We start from the raw sequence: 17955 nt of genomic DNA on the forward strand, positions 1-17955 counted from the left end.
TTAATCGTGATTTATTTTCAACGACGGAAATAAATATAAATTGGAAATGAAGATAAAATCAAACCGGGTATCACTATTAGAAGCATTGTACCTACACTATGAATTTAAGGATTGAGGATCTTATTGTCAAGCAAGGTAAAAACATTTATATACCGCGCCTGCATAGAACCAAAAAATACATAAACATTCCCTTTTTTCACAGACACAGCTGTCAATGTCAATTACTAAAACCTCTCGGTAAAATCATTATGAACAGTAACTCACCAGAATAATCGAAGTGGCGTACACGTCAGTTGATGAATCGCGATCTACCACAATATTTTAGATATAAACACGTGAGAGCGACCGGCTATTTTGTGTTATATAAAAACACGGCGATTTTTGTCACGCGATGCGCACACAGGATCAGCAACTCCCCGTCTACAAATCCATTCCGCGTCTGCTGATTGATAAACAAAACTTCCGCCCCCATGGAGCGCGCGCAATCTAATATTGCTAGAGTAAAAAAATAAATTTTTCAAGGCTACATTATTTTAAGCTTGTATTTGGAAACAAAATTAATGGAAAACAATACTCTTTGATGGAAACACGAAGAATCCAATACAAGTTTTCATATTTTCATATTATATAAACACGTTTGACATCTTAAAATTCTTAAAAAAATAACTTTCAACGTGTTCACGGTAATACTAACAATTGAAATGTTTATTCAGCTCATCAAATATCTTTAAATAAGCAATTCATGATCATTACAGATATAGATGGTCAAGCAAATCTTGTCAGTAGAAAAAGGCGCGAAATTCAAATTTTCTATGAGACGATATCCCTTCGCGCCTACATGTTTCAAATTTGCCGCCTTTTTCTACTGACAAGATCTGCTTGATCAACTTTTTTATTTCTTTTTTCAGCATTTAGCCCCCATTCGCACGACAGCTTTTTCAACGCGCGTTAAAAAAGCGTTTGAATGACACAAATGGATAACCATGTATGTATTCACACGACAACGGTGGCGCTTTTTAGCAGGCGTTGTTAGATTTTCGACTTTAAGCCTTGGTCGTTAAGTCGAATGTAGAGTGTGGACAGATTCAAGCGCTTTTTTAACGCGCGTTGAAAAAGCTGTCTTGTGTATGAGGCCTTAATAGATTTTTTATTATTATTTCCAATAGCAACACACATATCTTCACATCACAGATGACATTTCATGACATTTACATGACTTTTGCTTGATCGTCGCCATCGTCAGGGCCAGGGCCAGGGCTCTGAGTGTATTTTTCAGCGCTTCTGCTACATCTTTCCATTTAAAAAAATACAAAATGGGCTACAAATTTCTTAAACTAGCTTCCACTTCCATAAGGGTAAGCTGTGCATTCTTATTTAGGTCCAATTCTTTACACAACAAAAAGTGACTTGTTATGCAATGATCACGTAGAGGTTGGAATGGGATTACTGGAACAAGAATTGAGTTGGGATAATGTTTTCTGATATAAAAAGTGACATACAACATTCAGCAGTGTGACACAATGTATGGTATATCGTTGATTTGTTTACATTGACCTTCAAGTACATGACCGATTAATCTAAACCGGTGCACTGCAATGCAATACGTATTAATACAAGCGTATTGGACATTCTCTTTACCTATTCCTCGTATAAATTGTATTTATTAATGTTCGTGTATTGTATTAAAAACAAAACAATTGCAGCCAGTGAGTGTCCGAATTGGAGTGAGGTCGTACGCAACAACCCATGATGCAGATCTCGTGGTTATCGGCGCCGGCCCTGGCGGTTATGTCGCGGCGATTAAGGCTGCTCAGCTTGGAATGAAGGTAAAAAATCCTTAAACTTAATAAAGTTTCATGCTGGTCAGTTCATAATAATGAACTGACCAGCTAACTAAAGTTATATGCTTACAAACAGGACAACCATAAAACAATTTTTGTTTAATTAATGTACTTTATGAATATTTTTCTCTTCATCACGCCGTAATTAGTTGGCCAAGCCCTTATACTGTATATTTTAACTTTACTGCTATTGCACTATTTTATGCATGAAGTCAGGGGTGGCTTTAGGGCAAGCGGTGTGATGCCACCAGGTGCCATCAAGGGGTTTTAAAAAGGATGCCGGAGTTCAGATTAGATCTGCAGGAGTACCTGCTCACTTTAAACAAGATTAGGTCTTGCACCACATTAAAAAATCTACTGATGTAGGATTAGCATCCATGACCTCCATATTAGGTTCTTATTAAATAAGTTAGGTAATTAGGTATATTATCAGTGTGATTGCTAGTATGATGTTTTTCTATTAATTTCAGGTAGTGTCTGTGGAAAAAGATCCTACTCTCGGTGGTACCTGCCTAAATGTGGGATGTATTCCCTCTAAGGCTCTGCTGCACAACACACACTTGTACCACCAAGCGCAACATGACTTCAAGCGCAGGGGCATTGAAGTTGGATCAGTACAAATAAACTTCAAAACTCTGATGGAGTACAAAGAAGCATCTGTGAAAGCCCTTACTGGAGGAATTGCTATGCTTTTCCAGAAGAATAAGGTGAGCTAAAAAAAACAGACAAGTGTGAGTCGGACTTGCCCACTGAGGGTTCCATACTTTTTAGTATTTGTTGTTAAAGCGGCAACAAAAATACATAATCTATGAAAATTTGAACTGTCTGGCTATCACAGTTTATGAAATACAGCCTGGTGACAGACAGACAGATGGACAGTGGAGTCTTAGTAATAGGTAGTTTTTACCCTTTGGGTATGGAACCCTAAAAAACATGGAAATTTCATGGCTATGATGTTTTTGGATTGCTTAGATATAAAATCAAGTGGATATCTTATGACTATAATATTCTGTAAGCGGTGGGAATGTGCAACAGAAGCATAATAACACAGCAACCTGCAAGTTGATGATGTATTAAAACACTTAAACTTTATAACATTCCCACATCAGCCAAGGTTAAATGTATAGCAAAAATAAACACTTTGTGAGAAAATGAAATGACTTCCTCATGATATACTAACAAGTTCAAGCCAACACAATCTGGTTGTGACACAAGTTTCACGGATCAAAATTACTGCAACCCACACAATAGGGTATTCTCCTACTAGTCAAATCAGTTTATTTTTTAGAACTGTCAAAACAATTTCCTAATATGGAATAATATATGAAAACTAATATAGTGACGTCACGGTCAACTCACCTACTTTTTATATTTCTAATTATATATAAATCGGATTATTAAATAGAAATTGTGTTTAAAAATAACTATTATGTATGATTTTCTAATAATTATATGGTGCTTTATTTTGTGCACAATGTGTAATAATTTATTTTAAATGCAGGAGACAACCCTATTAAGATCATATTATTGAGAAGCTGCTGTGTCATGTGACTCATATTCTAATTCTTGTAAACTAATATAACTCACGGTTTAGGGGTCCAGGCACATGCTCTGGTCCAGGTTCGCGTTGACAGACTGCCTTTTCACAACTACCTCACTTTGTACACAAATGTCAAAGTCTACCCTCATTGTCTATACATAACATACCTCCCCCATCAAGAGAGTTCACTATTTTATAAAGTTCACTAACACTATTTCCTAACCCTACACTATGCTACTGTTACACTACTTTAACACTTCTACTATTCCTCCTCCGTCTCTACATCTCTACATTCAGACAGCTCTGACTCACTGCCGTTATCGCTATCCGCTAGGGCTATTCTCTTATAATCGGGTGAGTCTGGGGGTGTGGTCTGTCTAGCACGCTTGTGGCTGCTGGATGTGGTATTTTGTGGGTCTCCGTGTATCGTGATGTCCTGGGGTCCGGACGCACCTATGATATCCGCCCAACGATGAGGTGACGGTATACGTGTATCCTCGTCCTCGTCATCCGTAGCATCATCGGTTGCCTCAGGAACCTTCCGTTGTCCTTCTCCCCCGCAACCGAGCATTTGGTTGATGTGTCGTACTAACAGCTTATCGTTCCATTTCACTAAGTATCTGCAGACTCCTAGTCGCTTTTCCACCGTCGCTTTCAACCAGTAACCGCAGTAGTTCTTTACGTACACTGACTGTCCAGTTTTAAACTCCCTGTTTTTTGTCTCGCTATTCTTCTCTATTATTTTTTCCTTATCATCACATCTGAAAGACAGGGGGTTCAATCTATCGAACTTTGTTCTAAAGCGCCTGTTGTTCAGGAGCTCAGCCGGAGTTTTATCATTGACGCTATTGGGTGTGGTACGTAAACCATACAGTATCGCGGGCATTGCGGCCTAAATAAGCACATGCACACCATGGGGAAACGTGACATAGGGCGGTGCAGACTCTGCATGGAGGCGGAGGAGACGCCCTTGCACATCCTCACAGAGTGCCCTTGCCTAATGCGTACTCGTGACCTAATCTTGGGCGGACACATATTACGCCCGGAGGAGGTAAAGTCTCTCGAGACCAAAAGGATCCTGCAGCTATTCGAAGTTGCAGGGTTGGATCGAGAGTTGTAATAGGTGGCGATCACAATAGATCAGGAATGGTCGCAGTGATACATAGGCTTTGGAGCCTTATATAGCCCCTAATAAAGAAGAAGAAGAAGAATCGCTGGTAATCTCGCTTCCCATGGCCCAGATGTCATTTTCCTTAATTTAGCCTTCACTGTCTGCACCGTTCTTTCCGCTTGACCGTTGGTCGCAGGATGGTAAGGAGCGGACAGAACTTGTCTGATCCCTTGGGACTCTAAGTATTTCCGGAACTCCTCTGAAACAAAACTTCTTCCATTATCACTCACAAGTACATCGGGAAGACCTTGTTCTGCAAAAACATTCCGCAATATCCTTATTAAGGTAGAGCTACTCATATCTGGTACGATTTTGACCTCTGGCCACTTAGAATAAGCGTCAATTACTATTAAAAATGTCTTTCCTTGAAATGGCCCAGCGTAATCCATATGAAGTCTAGACCATGCTTTATCTGGCTTTATCCAATGATGGGCAACTTTAGATGGCATATTTCGATTTTCTGCACACACGTTACAGCTCTTCACCATGTCTTCAATCTGTTTATCCATCGCAGGCCACCAAAAATAGCTTCTCGCCATAGCCTTTGTGATCACAATACCGTCGTGATTCATATGTAGCTCCTCCAGCACTTTTCCTCGCATCTTCTCTGGTATAACCACTCTATTTCCCCATAAAATGCAATCCCTATACATGGAAAACTCGTCTCGCCAGTAAACCTTATACTCGTCATCGGTCTTCCCGGGCCATCCGTTACGTATCCAATATAATATTTTACTGAGACACTTATCCTTTTTTGTCAAGTTAGCCACTTCTATGGCAGAGAACTCCAATTCAATGGGTGTCTCCTCTATTAGTAGAATTCCTAAATAATCCTCTTCCGGTGTTTGTGTACCTGCTGGACCTGGCCATCGACTGAGTGCATCTGCATTTCCAATTTTTTTTTCCCTCAACATATTGTATTTCATAGTCATAAGAGTTAAGAAGAAGTGCCCACCTTAACATCCTAGGTGATATAATGTTGGGTATAGGTCTCTTTGAATCGAATATCCCCAACAAAGGCTTATGATCTGTCTTGATAATCACTCTTCGACCACTTATAAACTGATGAAATTTCTTCAAGCCAAATATTATAGCAGCTGCTTCCTTGTCTATTTGTGCATAATTACGTTCATGTGCGTTCATGGTTCTCGAGGCAAACATTACGGGTCTGATACTTCCATCAGCCATCTCGTGTTCTAACACTGCTCCCAGTCCGTACTGTGAAGCGTCACAAGATAAAATAAGCTTCTTGTTCACGTCATAATGCACCAGAGTATCTTTACTGGAAAGCATTTTCCTTAGCTTTTCGAATGAATATTGATGTGATTTTCCCCATTTCCATTTTGCGTCTTTATCAAGTAATCTGTACAATGGCTCAGAAATCGACGCCTTGTGTGGCAAAAATCTATCATAAAAATTTATCAGCCCCAGGAATGCTTGAAGCTCCTTTACGTTACGCGATGCTGGCGTCTTCTCAATCTCACGAATCTTCTCCTCGCAAGGATGAATACCAAATTCGTCAATCATGAAACCTAAAAACTGCACACTCCTGGCAGCAAATTTACATTTGTTTTTATTCACTCGCAATCCAGCTTCCTGTAACTTCTGAAGCACTGCCTCGAGCCTCCTATTGTGTTCTTGCACTCCATTGCCAGTCACCACAATATCGTCCAACAGTACGGCTACCCCAGGGATACCAGCCAATAGCGTCGACATGAGTCGTTGGAATATGCCAGGACAAGCCTTTACCCCAAAGGGTAGTCTCTTCATTTTATATAACCCCTTAGGAGTATTAATAGTTAGCAAATTCGCTGTCTCCTCATCTACCATAACCTGGGTGTACGCCCGTTCCAGATCTATCCTTGTAAATAAAATTCCCCCTTGTAATTCCGCAAAAGCTTCACTGAGGGTAGGTAAGGGGTAAGTGTCAGTATCCGTCACGGCATTCACTGTCGCCCTATAATCCCCGCACAGACGTACCTTGCCATTTTGCTTAAGTACTGGAAGTATAGGTGTGGCCCATTCGGAATGTGCCGTCGCCTCCAAAACGCCTTCAGCTTCTAGCCTAATCCAACTCTTCGTAAATTCGGCCTTTTATTGCGAACGGCACCGGTCTGCTCTTAAAAAAAACAGGCTTTGCCCCTTCTTTTGGCCTAATACACACTACCGGCCCCGTATATTTCCCTAATCCTTCCTGAAATACTCCTGCATAGCGTTTCTGTATCCCATCCTCGTCGCCACTAATATAACTCACGGTTTAGGGGTCCAGGCACATGCTCTGGTCCAGGTTCGCGTTGACAGACTGCCTTTTCACAACTACCTCACTTTGTACACAAATGTCAAAGTCTACCCTCATTGTCTATACATAACATAAACCATTCGACATATATTTTCTATTAACACAAATTCATGGAAATTAATCATAATGTATTATTTAACAGGTCAAGCTGGTAAAAGGTGTAGGCACCATTGTGGCACCCAACAAGGTGGAGGTCAAAGGTGCCAGCGGAGTAGAGACAGTGAACACTAAGAACATTCTGATTGCCACTGGCTCTGAAGTCACACCTTTCCCCGGAGTTACAGTAAGTATTGAAGACCAAAATATTTGCCATTTTGCTATGCTTGTAATATGGGCAGATTTCTTCAACTTGATGACTAGCGCCTATTTTGTGGGAAGACGCTGGACGCGGGTCGCTTCCAACCGGTACGTATGGAGGTCCAAGGGGGAGGCCTATGTTCAGCAGTGGACGTCTTATGGCTGAGATGATGATGATGATGATGATGATGGGATAAACTAATCCAGCCAGCCCAACTCCTCATGATATCTTATCAAACCGTTTTTGGCCTATGCTTGAGAAGACAGTGCCTATCTAATAGTCGCGTAATCCGATTCGTCTTTCCGTAGGTACTTAAATCAGGTTAGACAGCCATAGAATCGGGTGTACCTTTGTGCATGACACTAAGAAAATTCCTTTAAAATAATTATGTAACTCTTAGAGCATTTAATAACCGGAGTCGCCATTAAGAGCTTGACCCTCGGCCGAAAACCTTGCACAGTTGTGCAAACTTTTGTATGGACTGAAGTTTATCTGACATGGCTATTTGTACGTTACGTACAAATCATGTACAAATAGCCATACATTTGACGTACCCCTCCCCCGCAAAAACCAGCAGACTGTTTTGTACGGAAAATGACAGCCAAGGCATCTCCAGTTATTAAATGCTCTAAGAACTTAATCAATTCTTTCAATTGTATTAATAAACAATACTATTTTGTTACACTACTGAAGTATGTTAAACATGAATCACATATTTTTATTGTGTTTAACAGCACTTTGTTCTCGTCACATACAATGCATATTGTCTTATTTAAAATAAACACCAATTCTAAAATGCTATGACAAGTCTAGAGATGTGCGCCGATGGCAAAATCATCGGCGGCGGCGTCTGATGATTTTTTGACCGGCGGCGGCGGCGTCTGATGATTTTTTGACCGGCGGCGGCGGCGTCTGATGATTTTTTGACCGGCGGCGGCGGCGTGATCGGCGTGAAATCGGCGTGGCATAATTTTTGATACTGCATGAAAATGTGGCTGTAGAAACTCTACATTAAAGCCTTCTGAGTATTTACTAGGCTATCCAAAACATATTATATATGTTTTCTAAATTATTGCCGAAAATTATATCCCATCATGTCACTTGGCAACCATTTATTACCAATACCAACCTAACGGTTACCAACGGTATGTTATAATGAAAAGGAGACTTTAAAACGCTACATTTTAGGCAGTATTTTTACTTACTTTGTAAGTGGAATACAAATAAAACACATAAAAATGTTTTATAAGTTAAGTCTTAATCTAGGTATATTGACTTTTACCAACCGCTGTCGCCACACCTAGGATTTGTTACGAAATAATGATGAACTACATTCTTTACATTTGCCTGAACTGAAGTTTAACAGAAATGTATGTTAGAATAAAGATGTCATCGTTTTCGAAATAAAACGTCTCTGGCAGGTTGATTCGCTCAACAGAATGTCTTTGAAGTGTCCCCTTTTGTGGAATATTAAGGTCTACTCTGTTTTCTTTAGTGCTAGCTTAGCCATGATAGTTGGTGATTTAAGTTCCCATAAGTAGGTATAATTGTTTAGGTATATTATTATTATTTGTTTATTCATTAACAATATTACAGCTATAGCTTATTACGAAGCTTTAAACTGACTTTTATAATTTTGATTGAAATATATATTGTTAAGTAAAAGAAGCTGATAATCACCATAAAATGACTAAGAATTGATCTTGTGTAATTTTAAATGAAATTGTATATTATGTGATAAATAAATAAACCATATCTATCATATGATGACCCTTATACGTGTCACCAGCATCATACGAGAAATCATAAAATACGCAATTAAAATCGTGGTGACAGCTTGCTGGAGATTCTGAGAAGAAAATAGCATGTTTATTATGTCCTAGGATATGAACCTGCTATTTTCTTGACTTTAGTTCACTTATTAAATTGACAATCAAGAGACTATTGATGTAAAACAAAATGCGTTCTACAAAAAAGCTGTACGAAAATATATCAAATAATAACCTGGGATCCAGAAACTAGATCTTGTTTAAATTAACGCTAAATCCTTATCACAGCTAACACCGCAACGACAAAAATGATGCTAATTTGGTCCACCGGCAAATAATAAGCGAAAAAGCATAAGGATCTTTAAATTATACCTCTGATACTATATACTCACTACACAACATGGAATAAGACACGATAGGTAAAAAAATGTCCCACGCCGATTATACGACGGTCAAATTTATCGGCGGCGGCGGCGCGGCGCACATGTCTATGACAAACAATGAAATGCTTTACATCAGTCTTGCGATCATCCTACTTGTTATTTGGTGCATTGTGACAATTATCAAAGTACCTATAGATTATTTTGATTTGTATAAACTTTCTTAAAATTAAGAAAGTGCTACATTTTTGCACAGTATGTGGCACTCAATTTTATGTACCACCTCTGTTACCATAGTTATTAGATGAAATAAATTAAATTGAAATTTCTGTCTCTAGGTTGACCAGACGAATATCGTGGATTCAACCGGCGCCCTATCCCTGCCTCAAATCCCTAAGAAGATGCTCGTCATCGGCGCCGGCGTCATTGGTCTGGAGCTCGGCTCGGTCTACCAGAGGCTCGGCGCTGAGGTCACGGCTATTGAGTTCCTTGGCACTATTGGCGGTAAGCTCTTTTTCACGTCACCTATTCGAAAAAGGGGTTTTTCTTCCCCGCTAGGAGGAATCAAAGTGGCACTTTTCTTCCCTGCTAGGAGGGATCAAAGTTGTACATTTCTGTTCTAGGACACGATTTTTTCTTTCTTGCATACTATTTTATTTTGTGGTCAAGTAATACATATTTTGGAACATAACAATTTCCTCATAGTTCATGTGAAAAGCAGTGTGTCACATGGTATCAAAATTATTTCGTCTTGGGCGTTAACACTTGAATCCCTCATTACGCTCAGGATTCTTCCATCGCTTCATTCAGGATTCAATGTACGCCCTTGACGGAAATATATCATTTTGATCCCTTGTAACACAAACTACTATTACATTTTTTTCATATCAGCCGAAAGACGTCCACTGCTGAACATAGTCCTCCCGCTCTCATCCATTGGCTCTCTGCGACCTTAATCTTTTCCGGTTCGCGGTCGCCACTCAAGACCCTTTCTGCCCCATCGGCCATCGGTCCTACGAGCAATGTCTCCCGCCCACTGCTTCTCTTCCGGATCTCCAGTGTCCTCCTTTTTACATTAATCAACTAAAAATCGATTTTGCAAGAAGATGCTAGCTATCGGTGCCGGTGGCATCGGTTGCTGCTGGCTGGAGCTCAGCTCTGTCTACCAAAGGTTCAGCGCTGAAGTTATTGCTATCTAGTCCATTGGCGGTAAATTCTATTATATTTATGCTAAATCTATCTAATCTATCGGTACTAATAAAAGAAAACTACCTAATTTCTAAATCTTACTGTTTTTAAATGGCATTAATGTGCGTGGTCTCAACTCTGATGCAGAAACGTATAAAAGTCACCAAAATGTCTCCTCTGCAATGAAAGGATAAATGGAACTTTTACTTAATCTTAATCCAACCCTAAAATGATTTCATGAGAAAAACCCTATTCGCGCCTTATAAAGAATATAATTGTTTATAACACTTTAAACTCTCGCGTTTTATACACATATTTAATTACACAAACGGGTCTACCGCGATATAATTTCATTGTTTTTACCTCTAATTCCGACGTTTCAGCTGAGTTGCACCAGCTGTGGTCACGGAAAGACTGACGTCCCAATTGCAGCTGCAATTTCTTTGCCTACCCCAAACATTTTTATAAACTAATTTTGGGTAGTTTAGTGGTGTTTTATTAATATCTCCGTTGACATTTGTTGGGACGTCAGTCTTTCCGTCACCACAGCTGGTGTAACTCAGCTGAAACGTCGGAATTAAAGGTAAAAACAATGAAATTATATCGCGGGAGACCCGTTTGTGTAATTAAATATAATATGTTTAGTTATTGATATTATTAATTGATGAAAAAGAAAATAAAAATGTGTAATTTTAAAGAGATTAAGTATACCTACATAGTTAATTCCTTTCCGATATTTTTTGTCAGCTGCCCTTTTATTCACTATGGTTTTCTAAGTCTCGCTACAAATTTCCAGGTGTCGGTATCGACCTGGAAGTAGCGAACACGCTCCAGAAGATTCTGTCCAAGCAGGGCATGAAGTTCAAGCTCACCACCAAGGTCATGGGCATCAAGAAGGACGGTGGAACTGTCAAGGTCGATGTGGAGTCGTCCAAGGGCGGCAACAAGGAGACGGTATGTTTTTAAGGAAGGAAAAAGCTTTTTTATCATCGTAGCATCTAATTGTAAACTGTAAAAGATGTCATATATGAAAGAAAACCGCACAAGTCCGAGTCGGACTCGCCCACCGAGGGTTCCGTACTTTTTAGTATTTGTTATAGCGGCAACAGAAATACATCATCTGAAAATTTCAACTGTCTAGCTATCACGGTTCTTGAGATACAGCCTGGTGACAGACAGACGGACAGTGGAGACTTAGTAAATAGGGTCCCGTTTTTACCCTTTGGGTACGGAACCGTAAAAAGTGACCAAGGCCTCCAGTATCCAAGGCTGGATTAGTACCAGCATTTATTGAATGTGGCTGACGCCATCGCATTGGCAGAAAAGTTACCTCCAAGTCCAACGGATGAGGTACGTCACGTGATTTCATACAAAATATTTTTTTAAACCCTGGGACTTTGACATGTTTATGGCTGGGACTCAAAGAGTAAAATGCGAACAAGTGCTCTGTTACTATCCAGAAATAAAACAGTATTAGCAGCTTATATTCTGTCTGTTTCATTCTATTGTAGCTCACATACACCTGTGTGTTATGGCTTCGTTAACAAAAATGTATATTGTAAATTTAAAAAAAAAACCGGCCAAGTGCAAGTCAGACCCGCGCACGAAGGGTTCCGTACCATTACGCTTGTGGTATTGGAGCCCCACTTTAATATATATTATATTCTGTTTTTAGTATTTGTTGTTATAGCGGCAACAGAAATATATCATCTGTGAAAATTTCAACTGCCTAGCTATCACGGTTCATGAGATACAGCCTGGTGGCAAACAGACAGATGGACGGACAGATAGACGGACAGCGGAGTCTTAGTAATAGGGTCCCGTTTTTACCCTTTGGGTACGGAACCCTAAAAACATTATTTGGAATATGATTACAGTTGCATGGTTTGGCAAAACAAGAATCGTCCTGTAATGAAATATTGAACACCTATGTTGTTCAAGCAAATCTTGTCAGTAGAAAAAGGCGCAAAATTCAAATTTTCTATGAGACTATATCCCTTCGCGCCTACATTTTCAAATTTGACACTGAATTTGATACTGTCAAGATCTGCTTGACCAACTTTATATACACGCTTGTTTAATGCAAATAAACGATCATTCATTCATTCATTCAGTTGGATTGCGACGTTGTGCTGATCTCCATCGGCCGCCGGCCGTACACCCGCGACCTGGGGCTCGACAAGGTGGGCATCGCGCTCGACGACCGCGGCCGAGTGCCCGTCAACGAGAAGTTCCAGACCAAAGTGCCCGGGTATGCCACTTTCATCTCTACGTTCTAGAACTTAAGGTTGGAACTCTTACACCCGCGAACAAAGTGGGGATGATGACCCAGGACTCGCGGGAATTCCTTAGGTGTAATATGATGTCACTTTGTACTAAATAATGCCTCAAGGTTCCTTTTGCCTATGAACGAAACAAATTATCGTATGAAAATTACAACCAACGCTAAGGGAGCAATTTCTCTTATCTTTTCTATGCCAACTTAACCTGTTCTAGCTTAAGTCGCGTAAATAACAAAATGAAAAACCTTTGTTACTTTCTGGTTGATGAAATAATAAAAGAGCGCAATTTAAATATTACAGCGTCTACGCGATTGGCGACTGCATCCACGGTCCCATGTTGGCGCACAAGGCAGAAGACGAAGGCATCGTTTGCGTGGAAGGCATTAAGGTAATAAATTAGTATTACATCCATTTAATATAAACTTTATTACGTTCATTTATTATAAACTAGCTTTTGCTGGCAACTTCGTCTGCGTGTAATTAGTAACAGCAGCTAGAGTAGTCATAGCGCCTGGATAAAGTCTAATGGCAATCATTCAATTTGAGCATATGCTTAATCCCTTACAACAAATATCAGGCAATTCATTAACTATCTCAATTTCACCCCAATTTTCACCCTATTTAGGGGTGATTTTCGACATAAAAACTGTCCTATGTCCGTCCCCGGGACTGAAACTATATATATATGCCAAATTTCAACTAAATCGGTTCAGCTGTTTAAGCGTGAAGAGGAAACACATAGACAGACAGACAGACACATCACACTTTCACGTTTATAATATTAGTATTATATGGATTTCACAATAATTACAAATTAACGCACGTTTTCATTACACAAACATATAAGATGCTTTACTTTTGCTTCTTATCTTTTGATGAAACCTTATACTTACGTCTATTTCGTTTGATTTCAGGGTATGCCGGTACACTTTAACTACGACGCGATCCCGTCTGTGATCTACACCACGCCCGAGGTCGGCTGGGTCGGCAAGTCTGAGGAGGATCTTAAGAAAGAGGTTAGTTTTTTTATACAGGTTAATTAAAATAATAAAAACTTGTCGGGAAAATTTAAAGCTAGGTATTTTGAGTATTTTGAGTTATACCGTTGAAGCTTTAAGGCGGCAAAAAACACATGTCTAATGAATAGCCTCAACGGTTGGGCATTAGACAAAGGGAATCGTCGAGTTTACATTGTAGCAAGTCATATTAATATTAGTCGAGTATATAATTACACGAACTCATTCACGTATTTCTAGCCTCCTCACTTAGTGCTTGAAAATGGTTCTTTTTCCACTAAAATACGGGGGGTAAAGTCGTTTAATACATACCTAATAACATACCCAATAAAAGTCACTGGATTTTGGGAGTATTACATCTTATAGATCTTTTAACATCTCTTCAGGGCAAGGCGTACAAAGTAGGCAAATTCCCGTTCCTGGCGAACTCCCGAGCGAAGACCAACGGCGAGCCCGACGGCTTCGTCAAGGTCCTCTCCGACAAGGCCACCGACGTCATCCTCGGTACACACATCATCGGCCCCGTGAGTATTACTCCCAAAGACCTTCCATTTAAACTGCATTATTCCTGGCTGTTCCATTCTAACGTGAAATACGACATTGAATGACTTGAGAACTGATTAGCGCGGTTGCGAGGTGCGCCATACGCGCCAGTCACTATAAAGTAGCCTACCGATTTCATACTGCCAGTCAAGAAAGAGACATCTAATTTAAAAATAACCTAGACCTAGTCTTGCAAGACACACGGCAAAAAATTAGCCAATTATAGTGATTTAGTATTTTTCTTTAGGTGTATAAGATGGAGCGAAAAAAATGAGGTCATTTGTGTAACAGACCTAAGACTTTTTGAAACTTATATGAACGATAACCGAATCTTGATAAAAACTGACCGATTTCAATAACTGCCTAATCTGATTTCATTTATTTTGATAAAGTTTCCTTCACCTTAGTAACTATCGTTAACTATGACCTATGCGAATAATTTGTTTGTTTGGCAAGTTGTGAACACTGACAGTGGTAGGAAACTAGAGAGTTCGGGCGTTCTCGGCTCCATTCGGCTCAACATTGCTCCGAGCAATTATTAGGGTTGGCACAACTTGACGTCCCTTTTCGTGCACGACCACAGATAAGATAATTACTTGAAATTTGAGAACCCTAATTAGCCGAAAGCCATTAGAACTGGACAGCTTGATTCGTCCCTGAACCGCTGTCAAACTTCGGTTTTGTAGGAAGTTTCCTTTCTGTACGGTAGTACAACTTATTCTGTGACACTAATTACAATTGAATATTCAGGGTGGCGGCGAGCTGATCAACGAGGCCGTGCTGGCGCAGGAGTACGGCGCCGCCGCCGAGGACGTGGCGCGCGTCTGCCACGCGCATCCCGTGAGTACTGAGCACCAGCTCCACACTATTCACTGACACCTAGTAAACCTTATTACAAACGCGTAAGGTCCATCAATGGTCAGCGTGAGAACTGTTGCTAGCTTTTGTTGCACCAAACTATCTATCACAATGGATTTGGCAACTGTCAAAGGTTTGCATAGATGGCGCCATCATAGTTGCCCCTTTTTCTATGAGATTTGGCTTAAAGGGCTGGCATCCAGTCCAGGGTATTAAAAAAACAAACATTTGACATAATTCTAGGGATTGACAGGGCAAGCTATGATGGCGCCATCTGCTAATTGGAATCTTTTTGCTTGGTCGGGTATCAATATTTGTAAAACAAAGAACTATTATTGGTCAGTCAAATACCCTATAGTGGTTGGTGCACCTGGCCCTAAGCTGCTGCATAAAGATATACAAGCTTTGTGACCTATGTCATTAGGCATAAGACTCACATTAAAATGGAACAATTTGCTAACGATACCCTATATTTTCAGACCTGCGCAGAGGCGCTGCGTGAAGCGAACCTTGCGGCGTACTGCGGCAAGCCCATCAACTTCTAAATATAAATCATATAATAAATAAACTCGGGAGACCAGTGGCTGTGGGGTCATCGGAGAAACTGACCCCGATGATAACTACCACGTGACGACTCTGCAGTGATCAAATTTTTTTTGGTGAAACAAACAAGACAGTACTATGAATAAAATAAGACTATGCATTAACAGTGAGAAGCTACGTGATCATTATATCATTAACACATACATAGTTAAATTTTGTCTAACTGTTGCTAATGAGCTAATGACGAATCGTTGCAACGCCGTCAGATATACCAAAGCAAGCAATGCCTACAAATATCAGAACAGTACACAATTGTCAAGGCGTTAATGTCCTGAAATGTTTAAGTATTCTAGTCTAGTACATTTTTGATGGCGACAATGCTTAAATCAATAAGCAACTTTTTTCTACTAAGTGTTTCAATACTAAAGCAGATTGCGTTTTCGCTACAAAAAATCTGATCACCAAATATTAGAAATAAGCAAGTTATGGATTTTATCATTCAAAACAACTTGCTTCTTGGGGTTTAATCATATAAATGATGCGCGTCCTTATAACGAATCTTGTGTGAATCTGATATGAGAGGTATTAAATATAAAATTTTCAAACGCTGCCACTATTCATCCTCTACGTCACTATAAAACTCCATAGAGTTTTGTATAACGTATAATTCTTTTATTTTTGTTGCTAAGCTGACGTGAATTTATATGTTGTTATTTTTTTTAACCTATTTATTTTACAAACTTCGTTTGAGTCCATTCCGATTAAGATCAGTTAACCATGCATTTACTGCGAGTAAATGTTTGTTCAATTGGTGTATTTATTTTCTTTTGTAAATAGTTTACAGAAATACAAAATGTTAAAAAGTGTATTTTGTAATCATTTCTTAATTCCAATCATTTTATCACGACCAGGGGACCAGAGAACACAGGTTAGGCAATGCAATAACACATATAGTTTTTTTCTGTATTTATTTATTTATTGTAGTAATTTTGATATCTTGCAGAAGCTATAATCTAAAAGCTATATTACACTGCATCGAAAATAAAACCTCACTGAGCTTCTGTCTTGACTGATCTACTCGGTACAAAGGTTTTTCCTAATTCGTGAATCGATGGTAGTCTTCGAGCAACACGGAAGGGAGGCGGCATTCGCACTATTTCCCCTCTGCCTAGGTACAAGATCAACTGATCTAGCGCGGCTAATAAAACTAGTTGCGCTCGGATTTTTGTGAGTGTCAGGATGGCGGGTGTACATCAATAAATGGAGCTGCGGTATACGTCAGGAGTTAGTGCTAGCAATGTGCCAAATGTGCGCCAAAATTGGAGCAATGTGCTCTTTAAACTCCAGAGATATTTAAGAAATAGATGACGCCCGCCATCCTGACGTCAGGTTGGCGGGCGCATTTCCAGTTCCAGCTAATGGCTGCCTACTCAAGGGTGAAAGTACTGCCTAAGGTTAGTGCTCGCAATGTGCTTCCACATGTATGAAGCACAATGAAATTCAGAGAGCGGTTAACGAGTAATATGGAATTGAATAAAAATATTTATAGACGCCTGCTTATTTTAAATAGCGATATCACATCTTCATTGCAGGCAGTTCAGGCGCACACAAAACATGCAGGCGGTTTACACAAAAAGTGATTAATAACATGATACTGGATACTACACGCGCCTTAAGCCGAATTATTTATTTTATTTTATTAATAGAGTCATGTTATTTATTGAACTTGCGAGAAACACGCAAAAAACTCGTTTAGGTACCGTAAAATCGAACACTCGGTAAAATATTTATATTACTCTACGACCAACTATGTATTACACACATTAAGTGTTACTATTGCTTGAAGCTAGAACATTTTCTAAAAAAAAATGTTTCTACGTTAACCCATTCAAGGCCAGCGACTCTGCGTATGTGGGTCATGCTCAAACAGTCCCACAGGGCCAGTAACTCCCATGGGTCGTTCTACCGTTTCGTGCCGATTTGCCACTTTTTTGGGGATTTTTTTTTATTTTGAAGTTACAGTGTAGATTTTGATATTGTGAATGTGTACACGTCTTGTGTATATTATTTTAAGAAAGGCACCTATATACTAGTTATACTTTTGGAAAACAAATAAGGAATGTAATGAAGGCACATATGGAAATGAAAAACCAAAGGATGGTAATGAAACACGAATAGAAGGAAATGAAATTAGATTAAATTATATAAATTAACTTTATTGGTCAAA

At 39.6% G+C, this 17955-nt stretch overlaps 1 protein-coding gene across 1 annotated transcript; it reads left to right on the forward strand.

Moving 5' to 3' along the window:
• The first annotated feature begins 1193 nt into the window (after positions 1-1193).
• Positions 1194-16596, forward strand: LOC134793611 (dihydrolipoyl dehydrogenase). Its single transcript, XM_063765234.1, has 12 exons — positions 1194-1355; positions 1704-1826; positions 2312-2548; positions 6994-7134; positions 9637-9802; positions 11283-11440; positions 12601-12737; positions 13069-13156; positions 13683-13784; positions 14171-14308; positions 15078-15167; positions 15665-16596. Exons 1-12 carry the CDS (start codon positions 1314-1316, stop codon positions 15728-15730), a joined length of 1488 nt encoding a protein of 495 aa, XP_063621304.1. The 5' UTR covers positions 1194-1313; the 3' UTR covers positions 15731-16596.
• The last annotated feature ends 1359 nt before the right edge of the window (positions 16597-17955 follow it).

Source organism: Cydia splendana, chromosome 9 (assembly GCF_910591565.1).
Source record: "Cydia splendana chromosome 9, ilCydSple1.2, whole genome shotgun sequence".
In the NCBI taxonomy this organism is placed as follows: domain Eukaryota; kingdom Metazoa; phylum Arthropoda; class Insecta; order Lepidoptera; family Tortricidae; genus Cydia; species Cydia splendana.